Source organism: Mustela nigripes, chromosome 4, assembly GCF_022355385.1.
Source record: "Mustela nigripes isolate SB6536 chromosome 4, MUSNIG.SB6536, whole genome shotgun sequence".
Classification (NCBI taxonomy): Eukaryota; Metazoa; Chordata; class Mammalia; order Carnivora; family Mustelidae; genus Mustela; species Mustela nigripes.
In genome coordinates this window covers 115,507,855-115,527,130 of record NC_081560.1, presented here as the reverse complement: position 1 = coordinate 115,527,130, position 19,276 = coordinate 115,507,855, and the positions used below count along the sequence as shown (strand labels likewise).

At 41.8% G+C, this 19,276-nt stretch overlaps 1 protein-coding gene across 7 annotated transcripts in view; it reads left to right on the top strand.

The window, feature by feature from the left end:
* Window positions 1-19,276, top strand: part of RYR2 (ryanodine receptor 2) — a 739,709-nt gene that overhangs the window by 506,369 nt on the left and 214,064 nt on the right. For all 7 annotated transcript variants that reach the window (XM_059397367.1, XM_059397365.1, XM_059397366.1 and 4 more), the window contains 5 exons: window positions 1,794-1,953; window positions 2,747-2,833; window positions 6,525-6,751; window positions 9,548-10,352; window positions 13,009-13,209. In XM_059397367.1, coding sequence (XP_059253350.1) covers window positions 1,794-1,953; window positions 2,747-2,833; window positions 6,525-6,751; window positions 9,548-10,352; window positions 13,009-13,209 — 1,480 coding nt within the window. The remainder of the gene's footprint in view (window positions 1-1,793; window positions 1,954-2,746; window positions 2,834-6,524; window positions 6,752-9,547; window positions 10,353-13,008; window positions 13,210-19,276) is intronic.

The window sequence follows — 19,276 nt, the reverse complement described above, 5'->3', positions numbered from 1 at the left end:
ATATCTGATGAAAATGTTGATCAACCTAGGTCTTTGTGTTTTCCCCCTTGGATTTAATGTCCAGAATAATACTGTATTTATAGAAGCAATATCATCAAACCATTAATGTCAGTGTTCTTTTTGTTACTCCTACAAACCAGTAAGGAATCTGAATATATAAAAAGTGAAAAACATTATAAAGTAAGAGCAGTGCATCCTTTTCAGGTAGTACTCATATATTCCTTCAGTTGACACTGGATGTGACTAACAGTTTGGGTTACCTGTACTTAGCCTTTGTTTTAGCGATTAGGGACGGGTGAATGTGAGACCTCTGTGGTCAGCAATGTGTCTGGGGAACTGTTGATGTGGTGGGGAGATAAACGTGAAGAGAATATGGGCTAGTAGTTGAGACCAGGTGGACACGTTTGAACTCAGACTGAGGACTAGTGGGTTCTTTCCTCAGCTTTGCCATTGACTCGCTGTGTGGCTTTGGGTAAGTCACTTACACTTTCTGTGCCATCCTTTTTCATTTGTAAGACAAAACCAAACTCAAACCAAACCTTCAAAAAAGTGAAGAAGGCTATCTTCCTTGTGGAATAAGACAAGAGAAGATTTGACCATTTGCTTCTACCTTTTGTGCCCATGCATCCTCTCTGATCTGCTGTGACAGGTCTCATAGAGAAAGGCCTCCATACCTTGCTTCTCTTCTATACCATCGTTTGTGGTGACTGGAAGCTCACTCTCCTGCCTTCAGGTCGTTACACTGGAGCCCTTGAGACAGTGGGCCGAGCCAAAATCTCCAGTCAAGAGTGCTTTACATCAGTATGGGGGTCCCAAACCACCTGTCTCCAGGAATATTCTTGCAGGACACATTGGGTTTTCAGAGATGGCAACAGTATAAGGAAATAACCCAACAGAGGAATGGGATACCTTAGAGATGGTTTTAGCCTTAGAAACAGAGGGTAGGGAAGGGTTGTCGGATCTTACGTAAATAGTGCAAAGAAACGGAGCCAACTTGATTATTCCAAAACTGACTTTATCTGAGCCTTCTTTTTCTTTTCCTCCTACTTGCCTGCCTTTGACTTTTTTTTACTAGTTTCATGAGCTCACCACTCTGCTGTGGCAGAGAAAAGGAAGGAGGCAAAGCTGAAATCACTTAGGTTTATTACCATCTCTTGTAAAGGTTTCGTGAAGGTGAAACAAGGGCTTGTTGTTAATATTGCTGATTTTATGCATATTCTAGCTAATTTTTTCTCTCATAACAGATCACCGGGAATTGTCCACAAAGGGGCATCATTTTAGTCAAATTTTAAATATACTGAATCATTGATGGCTCACGTAGAGTTTGCCTAAGGACTTTGATAGTGTTTGGAAATGAATGCTTCTCAACCCCAAACAAGTGGTTTAAAAAAAAAAAAAGGAAAAAGAAAAAAAAAAGAACCCTTTGAGAATGAAAATTGCAAATTTGGATGATTATTAAATAGTTAAACTTTTTTGAACCTCAGAAAAAGGTCCAGTTTGGTTTGAGTTTTTGGAGGGAAGGTGCAGGTCAGTTTTTACTTGGTTCCAACTTGTTGACCTGTCTCCATTAGGTGTGAAATTCAGAGACGTGTAAGACCTGATTCAGAATGTCCACGAAGTCAATGGGATTTTGCTCAGAATCACAGAATCGGGCCCATTGTGCACCTCTCCCATTACAGCATGAGCTTGTTGCTTGCGCAGCATAATTTAGGTTTAGTTTGCAAGATATACACGCTTTCTGTTATGTCTGTGGTTGTACGAAGATGAAAATGTGGTTTCTTTTTGAAATTCAGCATCAAACGCAGTAACTGCTATATGGTGTGTGCGGGCGAGAGCATGAGCCCCGGGCAAGGGCGCAACAACAATGGCCTGGAGATTGGGTGTGTCGTGGACGCTGCCAGCGGGCTGCTCACGTTCACTGCCAACGGCAAGGAGCTGGGCACGTACTACCAGGTCTGTGGGCAGAGATGGTGGTGTGCTTCCAGAAAGAAAGCCTTTCTTCCCGTGAGAAGAAAGCACATTTTATTGTTTTTTTTTTTTTTAAGATTTTATTTATTTATTTGACAGAGAGAAATCACAAGTAGACAGAGAGGCAGGCAGAGAGAGAGAGAGGGAAGCAGGCTCCCCGTCGAGCAGAGAGCCCAACGCGGGACTCGATCCCAGGACCCTGAGATCATGACCTGAGCTGAAAGCAGCGGCTTAACCCACTGAGCACCCAGGTGCCCCGAAAAACACATTTTAGATAAAAAAGTACATTAGAAATTAGAAGGAAACAGTGGTGTCCCTGGGCGGCTCAGTTGATTAATCTCAACTCTTGATTTCAGCTTAGGTCATGAGCTCAGGTTTGTGGGGTCGAGCCCTGGCTCAGGCTCTGGGCTCAGCAGGGTTTCTTTCTCCCTCTCCCTCTGCCCCTCCCCCTTACATGGGATCCCTCTTTTTCTGTCTCTCAAGTAAATAAATTAAATCTTAGGAAAGAAAAGAAATTAGAAGAAAATGAAAATAGAAATGAGTTTAATTCTACCCTTCTTCCTCTGTTTGAATAACAGTGCCTTTCAGAGGAAACAGTATATTCCTCCAAAAATGTTCATATGATAACACCATTAAATAGTCCAAAATCATTATTGAAAGAGGGTATCTGTCTGAGAGAATGCAGATGTCCAGTCCCCTTCTAGTCATTAAAAAGAAAATATTTTTTCTTAGCATTCCTTCATTAACTAATCTTACCAAATTCATTTGTTTATTTAAGGTGGAGCCAAGTACAAAATTATTTCCTGCAGTGTTTGCACAAGCAACAAGTCCCAATGTTTTCCAGTTTGAGTTGGGAAGAATAAAGGTAAGAAAGACTCATTACTGATAGTATATTTGGGGTCTTTCTATTAGGGAATAGCAGTTATTTCTTAAATGAATTCAATTTTTTTTTTTTTTTAGTACTCATATTAGTTACGTAAATGATCCTTTAAAAGAAAGGTAAGCCATGTTTGAAAGTTTTGTAATATCCTTCAGGTCACTGGGGCAATGAAATTATTTAGAAAGGGTTTTAGCAACAATTTAAAGTATTTATTAATTCATTGAAATGGTTAAAAACAAAAATGGGTTTCTCTGTGATCATCGAAAGTATTAGATACAATAAAACTAAGCTTATATGGAATAAAAATGCCCAATAACATACCATTTGATAATCATTGAATTCAGAAGTGAACTAGTAGTTCACTTTAAGTGGGCTTAAAGACCTGAAACTCCTACTTAGTGGTAAGTGCTAGAACAGGGCAGGTATAGAGAACTGTGGGAACACAGGGAAGAGCAGAGAAGTTGGAGGTTGGAGGGGGTAGATCAAGTAAAACTAAAAGAAGAGAGGACATGCAGGTCGATTCTTAACTGTGGGATAAGAGCTCTCAGAATACATCTAATAGGAGAGGCCGTTCTGGACAGAGAGCCCAAGAAAGCAAAATTATGTGAGTCAGAGAGCTGGAGGTTAAAGAATTCATTGGGACTCTCTCTCACCAAGGGTGCCTTCCAGGATGTGGCTGGAGATCAATGTGGATAGAAGGGAGACTGAGTCCCAGCAAGCTGGAAAGGCCTTGAATGCCATGCTAAGAAATTGGCACCTGTTATGTAGACAGTGTGGATCCATTGGAAATGTGAAGCAGGAGCCTGAGTATAATTAAACCTGTTTTGGAAAAATACATTGACAGTCACACGGAGGTGGAAATTTGGAGAGGGGTCTGCTGTCTCAAGAGTGAGAACAGGCAGGAATAAGGAGGTGCTGCCGATCTGATACTGTCTGCACATGACAAGGTGACGAGAGTCGTGGAAGTTATAATGGAGAGAGAATGATAAATGAGAAGATGCTGTAGAGGAGAAATGGATAAAATGTGACAATTGGATCGATAGGATTTGTTGCTGAATGGGATTCAGGTACTCAAGAAAGTGAAGAATCAGGGATTAAATTAATTTTTTAATTTTTTTAGTTTGGATAACTAAGGAATGTTAATACATCAAGCAGAAGAGCTTGTTGAAATGCAGGAGAAGGAACTGAATTGAATTTTGCAATTGTACATTTGAGATGCCAGGCACACATCAGGATGGATACAGTAGATGGTTTTTCAGGGCTGCCTCGGTGACCTTGGACATGTTCCTTCAGCTGTGTTTGCTCCGTTTCTGCCTTTGTGAAATGAGATTCTTAGCAGCCACAGGAAGGCAAATATAATACGGACTAAAGGAATCCATGACTGTTACTCATTAGGAAGGCTTCTCTGACCTTGCCAGAAGAATTTCAGCAAAATGATGGATCAAGCTATATGATAGCAAATTCAGGATTGAAAATGAGAGAAAGACAGCAAATATCTAAATGTATATACATATATACATGTATATTTTTCACACACATACATATATATACACACACAATGTATATTGTATATGTGTATATATGTATTTATACCTACTTATGTATATATGTATATATAAATTTTATATATTTTTCTCATATAAACATAAAACATATATATATATATAATTTAACCAGAGGTCCTTTCCTAGAACTCTGACTCAGTGTTGGTCTGTTTGACATTTCCATCTGGGTGTTTACAGACATCTCAGATTAAATATGTCCAATTATGTCCAAAATGGAAATGCGGACCATGGTACCTCCTCCTCCTAACCTGTCTGATCTACAGTCTTCTTCATGTCAGTGAATAGCAGAGTCACTTGCTCGGGCCCACAACCCCAGGGTCATCCTTGACTTCTCTCCTTGACATTCCGCATCCCAGTTCCATCCACCAGTGAATCCCCGGCCCGTGACCTGTCACCGTCGCCCCTTCTGATGACCACATCGATCTCCATCACCGTAATTCCCCATCAGGTTCCTCCGGTGGCCTCTTGGTGGGGACTCCTGAATTCCGCCTTGCCTCTCTGTTCATCACTCAACAATCTGAGTGACTGTCACTGTACTCAAAGAGAAATCAGATTGTGTCATTCCACTGCTCACAAACCCTCTTTCCCTGAGCACAAAAATCCTAGGTCTCATGATGGTTCTCAGGTCTAAACAGTCTGCTCTCTTGTGACCTCCCTGACCTCCTCTCCCTGACCTGCTCTCACCCCCTTCATTCTACTCCAGCCACCCTGGCCTCCAGTCTTCCTGAGACTCGCCAGGCAGACTTCCTCCTTGGATCCTTTGCATTGACCATCCCTTCTGCATGGAAATTTCCTCCCCTGCACGTCCACCTGCTTCTTCTTCTTCTTCGGATCTTTCTTGATCACCTTCTCAGCGACCCCTTTTCTGACTACCTGTTTATTCTTCCCACCCTGCCTTCTGCTTCCTTCATCCTGAGTCTACTGTTGAGTCTGCTTTCTGACTTTGTTTATTTTTTTTCTTTTGACTTTATGTTTTATCTTCAATTTAAAAAATAGAAGCTGGATGAGAGGAGAGATTTTGTGTGTTCTGTTCATTTGGTGCCTAAAGCCGTTCGGGGTCTTTCCCCCACCTCCCCATTAAAAGAGGAGAATAGGAAAGTAGCTTGAGGATGAGACTGTCTATAAGTATGCAGTAGACAAGGCTTTACGGGTGAGGGAGACACTGAAGGTAATGGGAAAGGTGAGGTCATTGTTTTTATATGGCCCTTAAGTGATAGGTGGGGGTAGTATCAAGGTCATCAGTATGGCAATAAGTTGTGGTCCAGTAGAGACCTCTTTCCCTGAGACCAGACGGAAGGAATTGGAAGGCTAAAGATGATACATATTGAAGGTAGAGGAAGGTGAACGACAAATAAATTGTATTAATGTCTGATGAATTCTGTTTCCTTGTGTGATGGTCCCATTTATCTGTTGAGCTGTCTCTGGAGTACCACCAGCTACTAAAGCCTGATAAACCCCACAGGGGGTGGGTGAGAGGTTGAAGGAGGAGGTAGGTGACAGGGGACAGGCGAGGAGAGAGAGCCAAGTGGGTGCAACTCATTACAGAGTTGGGCGCCAAAAGCAGCCTGAAGGCATGTGGGATTTCACCCAGGGCCCTGCTCAGCAGAGAAATATGAAGGTTCTTTGGTTACACTTGGTTGCCATTGTGTTTGCAGTGAGCCAGAGAGTATAACGAAAGCAATATCCCCAAACCAGTTTTGGTTTTTGTTTTTTTAAAGATTTTATTAGAGAAAGAGAGACAGAGAGAAAGCACAAGCAGGGGGAGCAGCAGGCAGAGAGAGAAGCAGGCTCCCCACCGAGCAGGGAGCCTAATGTGGGACTTGATCCCAGGGCCCTGAGATCATGACCTGAGCGGAAGGCTTGGCTGAGCCACCCAGCCATCCCCCCAGACCAGCTGGAGATACATTCTTTCATAATATTCTCTCCTCTTGTCTTAGCAGGAGCGATTCAATCCAAGATCTCTTATTTCTTGTATTGACTTTGCTGGACGCGGAGAGTATCTTACTTCCACTACCTCTTTCCTGCACAGGACCGTGGTCATTATCATTAACCCCATAGACTGTTACAAATTAATTCTTTTTCTACTCCCCGTCCCCAACCCCGTTCCCTAGAATGTGATGCCTCTGTCGGCGGGATTATTCAAGAGCGAGCACAAAAACCCCGTGCCGCAGTGTCCGCCGCGTCTCCACGTGCAGTTTCTGTCCCACGTCCTGTGGAGCAGGATGCCCAACCAGTTCTTGAAGGTAGATGTCTCTCGAATCAGTGAGCGCCAAGGCTGGCTGGTGCAGTGTTTGGATCCTCTGCAGTTCATGTCTCTTCATATCCCGGAGGAGAACAGGTCAGCCCCACGTGCCCTTTACCGTCTGATTGGGACCCTTCAAAATTGGGGGGTGTTGCTGGGGGAGCAAAAGGAAGCTTGGAAATACCCAGTTTCTTGGGGGCGATGGAGATATTATTTCACATATTCCACGCTGAAATCTCTTTCTCAACCAGTTCGTTACTGAAACAAAACTACTGTACTGCCCTTGGAGGAGCTCTGGAATATTGCTCCTTTCCTCTTGTTTTCTCTGCACCCAGAGCAGGTAAGTATTCCGACAAGTGCAACTGCAATTGAACTTAAGACTCGGTGGTTGCACGAGGTCTGCTCCGGGCTGGGATGGGGGATGTGTGTGGTCCGCTGGCCTTCTTATCCCAGCCCCAAGCTGTTGGAGCAGCTCCAGCCCGAGACACAGGGTTTCCGTGGCTAAGGTATACAGTAGGGTTAAAGGACACTTGAGGTCTCTGAGAACTTCTTTTTGCTTGTTCACTCCTGTTTTATTGATCCAAGCCAGTCATAGTCAAGCCCAAAGTAAAGAGGGCGGAGAAGATTACTCCACCTACAGGGAAGAAGGAAGGGGGAGAGTGTTTAGAAAGGACAGTATAATCTGTATCAGGGGCTGAGGGAGTGGGTTTTTTTTTTAATGTTTTTTTTTTTTAAAGATTTTATTTATTTATTTGATAGAGAGATCACAAGTAGGCAGAGAGGCAGGCAGAGAGAGAGTGGGAAGCAGACTCCCCGCTGAGCCGAAAGCCCAATGCGGGGCTCGATCCCAGGACCCTGAGATCATGACCTGAGCTGAAGGTAGAGGCTTAACCCACTGAGCCACCCAGGCGCCCCTAAGCGAGTGTTTTATTTTATATTTAGTATTGTCATTATAACAGATAAAACAATCAGTTATTTCTTTTCTTCTCATGCAGTTAAAGCCATAGCTCATTAACGTATGAATATTGCTATGAGCAATTGGTGGGGGAAGACAGATTAAAATGATTGACATCTGTACTTTGGTTTGCCTTCACCTACGTGTAAAGTTGGAAGATGTAGACGCTACATCCTTCAGACTTCCCTATTTCATTCTTTCCATGAATATGTCTTAGTTCCCACTGTATCCCTGGCACTGGATAGTAAATAGTGTACAAAATAGTCATGATTCTTACCTTAAAAGATATCATGGTCTGGTAGGGAGGAGAGGTTCTTTAAAGGAAGAGACAGGGTACCATAAAGTGAATAATGGCAGGTATATGGGAAGGTGGTGAAAATGTAAAATTGTAGAGTCCTTAGATGTTTCTAGATACTGACACTTTAAGAGTGATTAGACAGTAGAGAAAGTTGTATTCCTCAGTAAGAACCTAGAATGAGGATGTTCTGTGTTGCTACAATGAACGGGTTTATATATATCTGACCATTGGCCAGACTTCAGTCTTCTTGAGAGACTGGGAGGCTTAGCGAAGACCTGGGGATCATTGTCCACTATACTGTGAGGGAGAATGCCTACTCAGTTATACCTTCCCAAGAATTGGCTGCTAGCAGCTGAGCCCCATGGTTGTGTGGTTTCCTAGAGGCCCAGGTGGTACATGGCGTGGGGAATCATTTGCTTTGGGTTTCTAATGCATAAAGCTTCTGGTTCTGAGATTTCAGAGGTGCAATCTTGAACAATTTGGCACCATCAGGCTTTCAGTGGAATACCTTTGAGCCAGGCAGCCTAGATACAGTTGGGCATGGGCAGAATGATAGAGTCCTAAGGACAGTGACAGAGCTTAACAACAAATAATCACAAAGAATTACCCAGCACCTATTGTGTACTGGGCTAAGTGCATGATAAGTATTAATACACAAGTCATATAATAACCCATGTTCTGATGAGTTAATATTAGAGTCTCTCACCAGGATGTCTTCCTAGATGAATGAGTCACTCCCCTTATTGTGAATTTATCTGGTTTCTCCTTTTAATTCTCCAGTGTCACCTATAAGCCATCTTAATAATATACTAATAAATAGTTTAGAAAATTTTGCACATCTAAAAGAATTATGTGCTTTAAAAAATTGACTCTATTTTGAAAGGAATGGCTTTATTTTAGGCATATTCTGGCCACACTTAAGGTTTTATGTGTTAGAAGGGCATGATAAAAAGCAAAAGGACCTGAATTAAGAGCTCAGTGTAACCAGATTCCCAGTAGAAACTTTCCCAAGTGCAAGGTCACAGACAGTGTTTGTTTTCCCAAGCTGCACAAATCTGGTGGAAACCAGGGCTGCGTTGGTGGACATGTAGGGGCTGTGTGGGATGTATGAGATAGTAACTCATGTCAGAGGAATTAGCCCTCCATTCCCTTTCTTCTGACTGTCAGGGTAGTAGCTGATCATGGATCAGAGACAAGGTCAATGTAGCCCAAGGCAGAGTTTCCTCGTTTCTTGAGCCAGTTTAGCCAAGTTGGAGAGGGACGTTCCAGATTTTCCAAGGAGTACTTATATTTTGAAAGAAAGGGAGCCCACCACATCCAGGTGGAGACCGTATCGAAAAGCGGTGCCCCAAACCTTGGGGTGATGGAAGATGGAAAAGCTCCAAGTGCCGCAGTTGGAAATTTCCAATGTAAAATTGTACACATGGGAAAACTTGTAACATACATAGTACTGATTAAGGAAAAATAAAACCAAAACCAAACCACTACGCTATCATGAAACCTGTCATAGAAAAGTATTTTTTTTAAGTGTTTCCATAACTTTTTTTGAAATTTACGATGTACGCAGATTTCTCCTGCGATTCAGAATTTTGAAAAGTGTCACATGCTTCACCTCGCTACTGCGCCCCCTCTTCCACAGGTCTGTGGACATACTGGAGCTGACGGAGCAGGAGGAGCTGCTGAAATTCCACTATCACACTCTCCGGCTTTACTCCGCTGTCTGCGCTCTTGGGAACCACCGGGTGGCACACGCCTTGTGCAGCCATGTCGATGAGCCTCAGCTTCTCTACGCCATCGAGAACAAGTACATGCCGGGCTTGCTGCGCGCTGGCTACTATGACCTGCTGATTGACATCCACCTGAGCTCCTACGCCACGGCCAGGCTCATGATGAACAGTGAGTTCATCGTGCCCATGACGGAGGAGACCAAGAGCATCACCCTTTTCCCTGACGAGAACAAAAAACATGGCCTCCCGGGGATTGGCCTGAGCACCTCCCTCAGGCCACGGATACAGTTTTCCTCCCCCAGTTTTGTAAGCATTAATAATGAATGTTACCAGTACAGTCCAGAGTTCCCGCTGGACATCCTCAAGGCCAAAACCATTCAGATGTTGACAGAAGCTGTTAAGGAGGGCAGCCTTCATGCCCGGGACCCCGTTGGGGGGACAACTGAGTTCCTCTTTGTACCTCTCATCAAGCTTTTCTACACTCTGCTAATCATGGGGATCTTCCACAATGAGGACTTGAAACACATCTTGCGGTTGATAGAGCCCAGTGTGTTCAAGGAAGCCACCACTCCGGAAGAGGAGACGGACACGCTGGAGAAAGAGCCCAGCCTAGAAGACTCCAAGCCAGACGGAGCTGGTGAAGATGAAGCCAAAGGGGGTAAGAGGCCCAAGGAAGGCCTGCTCCAAATGAAACTGCCTGAGCCAGTTAAATTGCAGGTAATCAGAAAAAATGATTTCAGTCAATTTCAGAGTGACTAACTGTGAAGGTATTGATATTTACCTTTGTCTCCTTTTCTCTCAGGGCTTGTGTGTGTACTTTGGTGTTCCTATATAATGATAGCTTTTCATAAAATTACCCAACTTCCTATTGTGCTTAGGGATGTGTCCATATAATTGTGTTGCATTTAGAATGGAATTTGTGATTTTTCCAAGGGAGTCAACTGACAGTAATTCATCAGCGATACCTTTAGTAATTTGCGTCTGTGTGTGTAGGCCTAGGTGTCCACCTGCTAGCCCTTTTTCTCCTCCCTCTTCACTCATTGCTGGAATGCCTGAAATTGAAGGCACCTCACCCCCTTTCTAACCTCGCCTCCACTCACACCAACCCTCGAATACTTGTTTGCCAGTAGGTGTGCCCATTCTCACACAGCAAGGGTTTGCTTTAAGAAATTAAAGACATCACCTATTTCTTGTGCTTATCAAGAAGATGTCTAAGGATCGTTTCTTAACATCTCTTTAGTTCACCAGAGTCCATTTGATGGTTTGCATCATTGACATGCTCCCTTGCTCTTCCCTCCTTAGTCGACATTGATTGAAATCTTCTTCTGAGCCAGACATTTGGTTCTGGTTGGAGGAAGCAGATGTGGACTCTACCTTCCAGACGTTCACAGTCCCTAAGGGAAATAAGGACTTGTTTATCTCTCCATGCTAAAATAGTTTATTGCTAATTGCATTAAGTGATCTGAAGGAAAAGAATGGATGACTAGGAAAAAAAAAATGAAATATCCACTGGATTACTGCAAGAAAGATGTGGGGGAGTCCTCTCTGAGATGGTGGCTTTTAAGCTGAGGTCAGGTGGATGAGCCTGGGTCCAGTAGTCATGAAGTAGGAGCAGGAAGATTGTTCTAGGAGATTTTCAGCCAGAGCTTGTAGCTCAACAAAGATTCTGAGATAGAAAAAGACCAGTTAGCTTAATGAGCTAAGGGGAAATGGATCAAGTAGGCAGAGAGCAGTTCATGTAGAATCTAGGCATTTGATAAAACCAGCCATATAATAGACTTTAAATTTTATCCTAAGTTCAGATAAAACCACTGAAGAATTTTTTTTTTAAAATCACTGAAGAATTTTAACAGGAAGTTTTTATTCTAGAAAAATCTATGATGCTACAAAAGTTGGGTATTCATCCTTTCTGATGGAGGCATAATACTCCATAGAGTATATGGACCACATCTTCCTTATCCATTTGTCCATTAAAGGGCATCTTGGTTCTTTCCATAGTTTGGCGACTGTGGCCATTGCTGCTATAAACATTGGGGTACAGATGACCCATCTTTCACTACATATGTATCTTTGGGATAAATACATAGTAGTGCAATTGTAGGGTCATAGGGAAGCTCTATTTTTAATTTCTTGAGGAATCTCCACAATGTTTTCCAAGGTGGCTGCACCACCTTGCATTCCCACCAACAGTGTAAGAGGTTTAACAAATAGCATGGAGGACAAGGGGAGATGGAGAGGAGAAGAGACTTGAGGGAAATTGGAAGGGGAGGTGAACCATGAGAGACTATGGACTCTGAAAAACAATCTGAGGGTTTTGAAGGGGCGGGGGTGGGAGGCTGAGGGAACCAGGTGGTGAGTATTATAGAGGGCACGGATTGCATGGAGCACTGGGTGTGGTGCAAAAACAATGAATACTGTTACACTGAAAAGAAATTTTAAAAAAAATCTGTGATGAAAATCGATAAGGAGAGAAAGGGAGGGTCATCTAAAGTCCACTTAGTTAAGAAGCTGTCGTGTTGGTCCAGACACAAGGTCCATGCCCATGTCCATGAAGGTCCATGCCCTTCACCCCATGCTAGGGTGGGATGAAGGGCATGGAGAAGGAGGGTAGATGATAGGGCTACCTCAGAGCTGGCATTGACAGGAATGTACCTGTTGTGGTTGTGAAGTTTTCTTTACCGCTTTCCTTGTACGGTATTATATAATATTGGTTGTTGGTATTATATGATTTAAATGTTTTCCTAAGTATGGGCAGAACATTCTCTCATAGGCATGTTTCTACCAACATATACTGTTGGTTAAAAATCCTTTTGGATTCAGGTAGAAGAATACCCAACTAACTGTTTCATGAGTAAGCGATGGAACCACTTAATTAATTTACATGAGAAGTCTGGAGGTACACAGTTCTAAAATTCATATAGTGGCCCAATAATGTCCTCAGGAACCTGGCCTTTAATATTTCCCTGTGCTCCTCGGTGTGTGGTTTTCATCCTAAAGTGAAGTGATCATGTCACTCATTACCCAGTTGTACCCATTTGGGGGGGGGTGTTCTAGTCTTTTATTTTTGATGAGAAATCTTTCCCACAGGACCCCCTGGCTAACTTCTCCTTACATATCTTATTTGCCATAGTACCTGTGGCTGAGAGGAGTCCAGGATGGTAAATGTCCACCAGAAGAATGTGTATTTACCCTTTTTGCTAGAAAAATTACTTCTTATCCCCTGGGACCAACCACAGCCTGCACAAAATCAGAATTCTGTTCATAGAGAAGAGTTGGCCACTAAGCCTGTCTGCCACAGATTTTGATCTGATACGCATTTACCACATAAAGATCCAGAAATTAAATCTCATCTCCTTTGTCATCATCTTTTTAGATGTGCCTGCTGCTTCAGTACCTCTGTGACTGCCAAGTCCGGCACCGGATAGAAGCCATTGTGGCCTTTTCCGATGACTTCGTAGCAAAGCTCCAAGACAACCAGCGTTTTCGATACAACGAAGTAATGCAAGCCTTAAACATGTCAGCTGCCCTCACAGCCCGGAAAACAAAGGAATTTAGATCGCCCCCTCAAGAGCAGGTACAAGAATGCAATGGAAATCCTTCCTTTTTTCTTTGGGTTTTACATCATCCAGGATATAGTAATTGCAAAATTATATCATAAGTTATAAGTGTGTTGTTGTTTTTTTTTCCCTTCCTGTTCTCTTTAAGCCACATTGATTTAGTCAGTAATTATTAGTTTCACCAAAAAAAATTACCCAGTTAGTTTAAACAAACAAGAGACTTACTGAAAGTTATCATGTGTATTCTAGATTCTTGGACAAGACTGATGTGCCAGATTCTGAAGTTCTCTTTGCAGAACTTCAGAATCTGGCACATCAGTCTTGTCCAAGATCTTCGTTGGCTGACAAGGCACCACTCCAGTGAAAAGGAGCCCCTCCATTCTAAGAATTGATGTCAGATACCTTCTGTTTGATCCCTCCTGTAAGACCAAATTTCGATGCCCCAAGGCTTGCCGGAAGATGGATCACCTCTTCATGGTTCTTCTGGTTGCTCACTCCAAACCCACCTCTCTCCCTTGGTGAGAGGGAGTACAGTGGTACAGCAGTACAGTTGAACCAAGGGCACGTGCCTGATCCAGACAATGAGCTAGTCTGGAATCTACTTCAAAATGGGATGCCTGGTGCGGGAGATTTCCAAGATGGTGGTGAAAAGGTATAACCACCAGATCTCATCTTCAGTCTCTTGCCCTTAGCATTTCCCTCTCAAGATACTTCAAAGTGAAAATGTTTAGGGACTAATAGCAGAAGTTGTCTTCTCACCAGAATGTAGTTTCTTTGAGGGAGGGGTCATGGAATTTTGTTCATTGCCAGGAAGAGCATGTATGGAGCAGAAAACAAGTCCAAGCCTTCCCAAATTAAATCCATTTGGTAAACTGAAGTCAAGAGGCTCCTGCTTCTGGAAAAATGAAGTACATGGACCTTCTCGATTCTTCCTTCTAAGTACAACTGTAATCCTGGAAATTACATAAAAGATTGGATAGGAAGACTCTAAAAGGTAGAAACAAGGAGACTGGCTATGGAAATGGGACCTCAGGACCTGTGATAAGTCCCCTGGGTTTTCTTTTTGCCTCATCTATCTCAGACTTGGGGCTAAAGGAGCCCACAGTGCAGAAATCCATTGGCATCAACAAGAAAAGCCCAACCAAGGGCTTCTATGTCTAGCCAGAGGACCATGAAAACTGTCTTTCTAGCAAAACCAAAAACTTGTAGGGACTAACAATACTACTCCAGTCGAACACAAGACGGAACTGTGCCTTACCCCCACCCCAACCAACAGACACTAAATGGGGAGCCCAGACCTCCACCCTCACCAGGCTGCAATGAGGTGCTCCAGGCAAAATTGTGGGGAGCTGGGACTTCATCCCTGATGACTGGTAATGTGGCCTGCTTCTTCCAGAGTGTCAGTAGAGGCCAGAGAGGGAGGAGTAAGTGCATGGCACTTTTGCCCTTTCCAGCCAGGGTTGAATGAGTTGAGTATAGGTCTAGTGGGGAATTGGATTTCCCCTTGCCCAGTGAGAACAATGTCTTCTCCTCTTTCATTGTTCATGGAAGCTGAGTGAAGAAATGGGCTTCCATTCCTACCAGGCAGTAGCAAGTAACAAGGCAGCTCAAACTCATCTCCTGCTGAGAGATGTCAAAAGAAACCAGATATTTAAATAAGATCCAGAAGTCTCATAAGACCAAAATGTCAAGGTTTCAATTAAAAAAAAAAAAAAATCACTCATCACACTAAGAAGCAGGAAAAACTTAAAGAAAAGATATTTAAGAGGTACCAACTCTGAGGTGAAGAAGATGTTAAATTTGTCTGACAAGGCTTTTAAAGCATTCATCATAAAACTGCTTCAAAATGGGGCAGGAGGGGAACTCATCACAAAGAAATATAGAAATAAGAACCAAATGGAAGTTTCAGAACTGAAAAATCACCAGAATAAAGAAACCTTAAGTGGATGGACTTAGTAGTAGAAGGAAGGAGAAAGAGAAAAGAATCACTGAACTGAAGAGAGAACAGCAAGAATTACCCAGGCCAAATTACCATATGGTCTCTCTGGTGTGAGGAGTCTGAGAGACAGGGTGGGGGATTGTGGGGGGAAGGGAAGGAAAAAGTGAAACAGGATGGGATTTTGAGGGAGACAAACCATTAGAGACTCTTAATCTCACGAAACAAATTGAGGGTTTCTGGAGTGGGGGCGGGAGGGAGAGGGTGGTGGGGTTATGGACACTGGGGAGGGCATGTGCTATGGTGAGTGCTGTGAAATGTGTAAGCCTGATGATTTACAGACCTGTACCCCTGGGCAAATAATACATGATATGCTAATTTAAAAGAAAATTACCCAGTCCAGGGACGTCTGGGTGGTTCAGTCAGTTAAGTGTCAGACTTTTGATTTCAGCTCAGGTCATGATTTCAGGGTCATGAGATCGAGTGCCACATCAGGCTCCATGATCAGCTGGGAATCTGCTGGAGATTCTTTCCCTCTCCCTTGTCCCTGCTCCTGTGCACGTGCACATGCTCTCTCTCTTAAATAAATAAAATAATCTTTAAATAATAAATCTTATTATTTAAAAAATAATCAGATTTAAATAACTTTTAAAAATAAAATAAATAACTTTAAATAAATAATCTTTAAAAATTAAAAAAAAAAAAGAATTACCCAGTTGGAAAAACAGAAGAAAAAATAAAAGCCTCAGGACCCTGCAAATATAACAAAAGATCCAACATTTGTGACATTAGAGTCCCAGAGATGGGAAAAAGAGGGGGAACTGGAAAAAAAAATTAAATAAATAATGGTTGAAATGTTTCAAGTTTGGCAAAAGATACAAAGAAAGAGACTCAAGAAGCCGAATAAACTAGGTACCCAAAGAAATCTAAACCAAGACAATCACTGTCAAACCTCTGAAAACTAAGGACACAGAAGAAAATCTTGAAAGCAGTGAGAAAGAAATGACACACAGAGGAGGAAAAGCAATGTGAGTGACTGTGATTTCAGACTGGCCAATGGAGGCCAGACAGAGACAGAAGAGGCACACCAGTTTTCAACTGGAAAAAGACTGAAAACCCAGAATTCTATAGGTAGTAAAACATCCTTCAGGAATGCAGGGGAGATCAAGACAGTCTCCAATGAAGGAACACACTGAGAACTGGACTACAGCAGACGGACCCTGAAAGAACTGTAAACAAAATCCTTGAAATAAAGAGAAAAATGACTGTAGAAGAAAATTGTGAAAATCTGGAATGGAGAAAGAACTATGGAAGGTGTTAAAGCATGGAGAACTACAATGCAATTTCTTTTATTTTTGAGTTTTCTAAGTTATATTTGTTGGTTGAAGCAAAAATGATAAAGCTGTCTAATGTGTTCTAGATGTATTTATAGGGAATACTTAAGACATATGTAGTTTTTATTTTTTAATTTTTAAAGAAGATTTTATTCATCTGTTTATTTTGGGAAGAGACCACGTGTGGATGAGCTAGAGCAAGCTTGGGGGGAAGGGCAAAGGGGGAGAGACGAGTTGACTCCGTGCTGAGCCTAGAGCCTGATGTGGGACTGGATCCCATGTCCGTGACCCAAGCTGAAACCAAGAGTTGGATGCTTAACTAACTGAGCCTCCCAGGTACTGCAAGACATTTTATATTTTAAATAAAGGAGGATAAGCAGTCTAAAGGGAGGTAAATTTTCTGTGCTTCACTCAAACCAATAATATATTGATGCCAGTAGTCTATAATGAATTATGTATGTATAATGTAATATCCAGAGCAACCACTTAAAAAGCTATAGATAGAGCTATACTAAAAATAAATAAATTAATTAATTTTAAAATGCCAGGGTTAACTCAACATGAGATCCTAAAAATAGTTTAAGGAACCCATAGCAAGTTGGGAAAAATAAAGCAGAACAAACAAAAAACACATAAAATTACAGATTTAAGTTATAGCACATCCATAAAGTCATGAATATAGATAATCTAAATATATTAATTAAAAGGCAGAGATTGGCAGAGTGGCTTTTGAAACTTGGCCTGACCATATGGTCTTAGGTTTCTAGGAGAAACTCATATCAAATAGAATGATGTAGATAGGTTAAAAGTGAAAGGATGAAAAAGGTTACACAGATATAGATAGATAAATTTAATTTAAATTTTAGGTAGTTAACGTACAGTGGAAAATTGGTTTCTGGAGTAGAATTCAGGGATTCATCACTTACATGTAATACCTAGCGCTCATCACAAGTGCCCTCTAGTCTATCTCCACCTCCCTCCCTCCACCAACCCTAAGTTTGTTCTTTGTCATTAAGAATCTCTTATGGCTTATTTCGCTCTCTCCTTTTTTTTTCTCCCATCCCATATGTGCCACTTCCCCACGGTGCACGAAAGAAGAATGAGGCGCAAACAAGTCAGGTGCGAGAGACAGGGAGCAGTAGAGAAGACTGTTGCCCCGAACAACTGCTCAGTCCCATATTATTAGATACAGGATAACAATCAACAAAGGAGTAGAAGAGGGCTCTGCATTAACCAGATGCCTTGTAAACAAGAAGGAATATCACTTATACATTGATTATAAATCTTACAGATAAGCAAGGAAAGTAGGATATGTTTGGTCATGCAGTATAGAATTTATAGGGGAGCAAGCACATTTAAAGGGATTATCTTGATTAACGGCAGGCTGTCTCTGAGGCAGGGCAGATAATGAAAAAAATGTAGCAGGTGGCGTTCCACCCAGAGCGGGCCAGGCGTTCCTGGCTGCTCGGCTTCCAAGCCGTAAATCATCCTCTCCCCCAGAGACCTGTTGCTAATGCATGTTTCTCTTAAGACAACCTTTAAGCATGCTTGCTAGACTAGTGCAATTTCTCATGGGTTATATTTTAAGCAGTACATTGTTTTGAGGGACAGTTACACATATGTTCATTTGTCTTTCTTAAATTCCACATATAAGTGAGATCATATGGTACTGACTTATTTCACTTAGCATAATATATACTAGCTCCATCCGTGTCATTGCAAAGGGCAATATTTTATTCTCTTTGATGGCTGAGTGACAGTCCATTGTGTATGTGTGTGTGTGTGTGTGTATATATATATACCACATCTTCTTTATCCGTTCATCAGTCAGTGGACATTTGGGCTCTGTCCATAGTTGGCTAATGTTGATAATGCTGCTATAAACATCTGGGTGTATGTATTCCTTCAAATCTGTGAAAAAAGGGATATCTGGGTGGCTGAGTGGGTTAAATCCTCTGTCTTCAGCTCAGTTCATGATCCCGGGGTCCTGGGATCGAGCCCCGCATCAGGCTCTCTGCTCAGCAGGGAGCCTGCTTCCCCCCCACCCCCGCTTACCTTTCTGCCTACTTATGATCTCTGTCTGTCAAATAAATAAAATCTTTTAAAAAATATGTGAAGAAGATATATTATGAAAAAATAGGTGTATATCAGAACAAAGAAATTATCAGAGACAGACAGGGACATTATACAATGATAAAAGAGCAACTTGCTAAGAAGACAAATGTACATGTATTAAATAATAGAGCTGAAAAATACGTGAGCTCCACACAGATAGGACTGAAAGAAGAAATAGATAAATACACAATTATACGGGGAGACTTCAGCACCCCTTTGTCAATAATTGATAGAAAAGCTAGACAGAAGTCAGCAAGAATATAGGAAAACACAACCCTCGCACTACCAAACAGGATCTTTGGATATTTGTAGAACACTCCACCCAAGGATATATTTTTTTTCAAGTTCCCTTGAAACATTCTCAATGATGGACTCTATCCTGGGCCATAAAACAACCTAAACACATTTAAAAGCATTGGATTTTTTTCATACAGAATCTTTTTGCTGACCACAATGGAGTTCAACTTAGAAATCAATAAAAGAAAGGTAACAGGCAGTCTCCCATTACTAGAGAACTAAAGAACACAATCTTAAATAACTCTTGGTAGAGGTCTCAGGGGAAATTTAAAAACATATTGAACTGAAAGAAAATGAAAATATATTAAATATTTATATTAAATTATATTTAATGTTAAATATAATTTAATTTTATATTAAATTATATTTAATGTTAAATATAATTTAATTTTATATTAAATT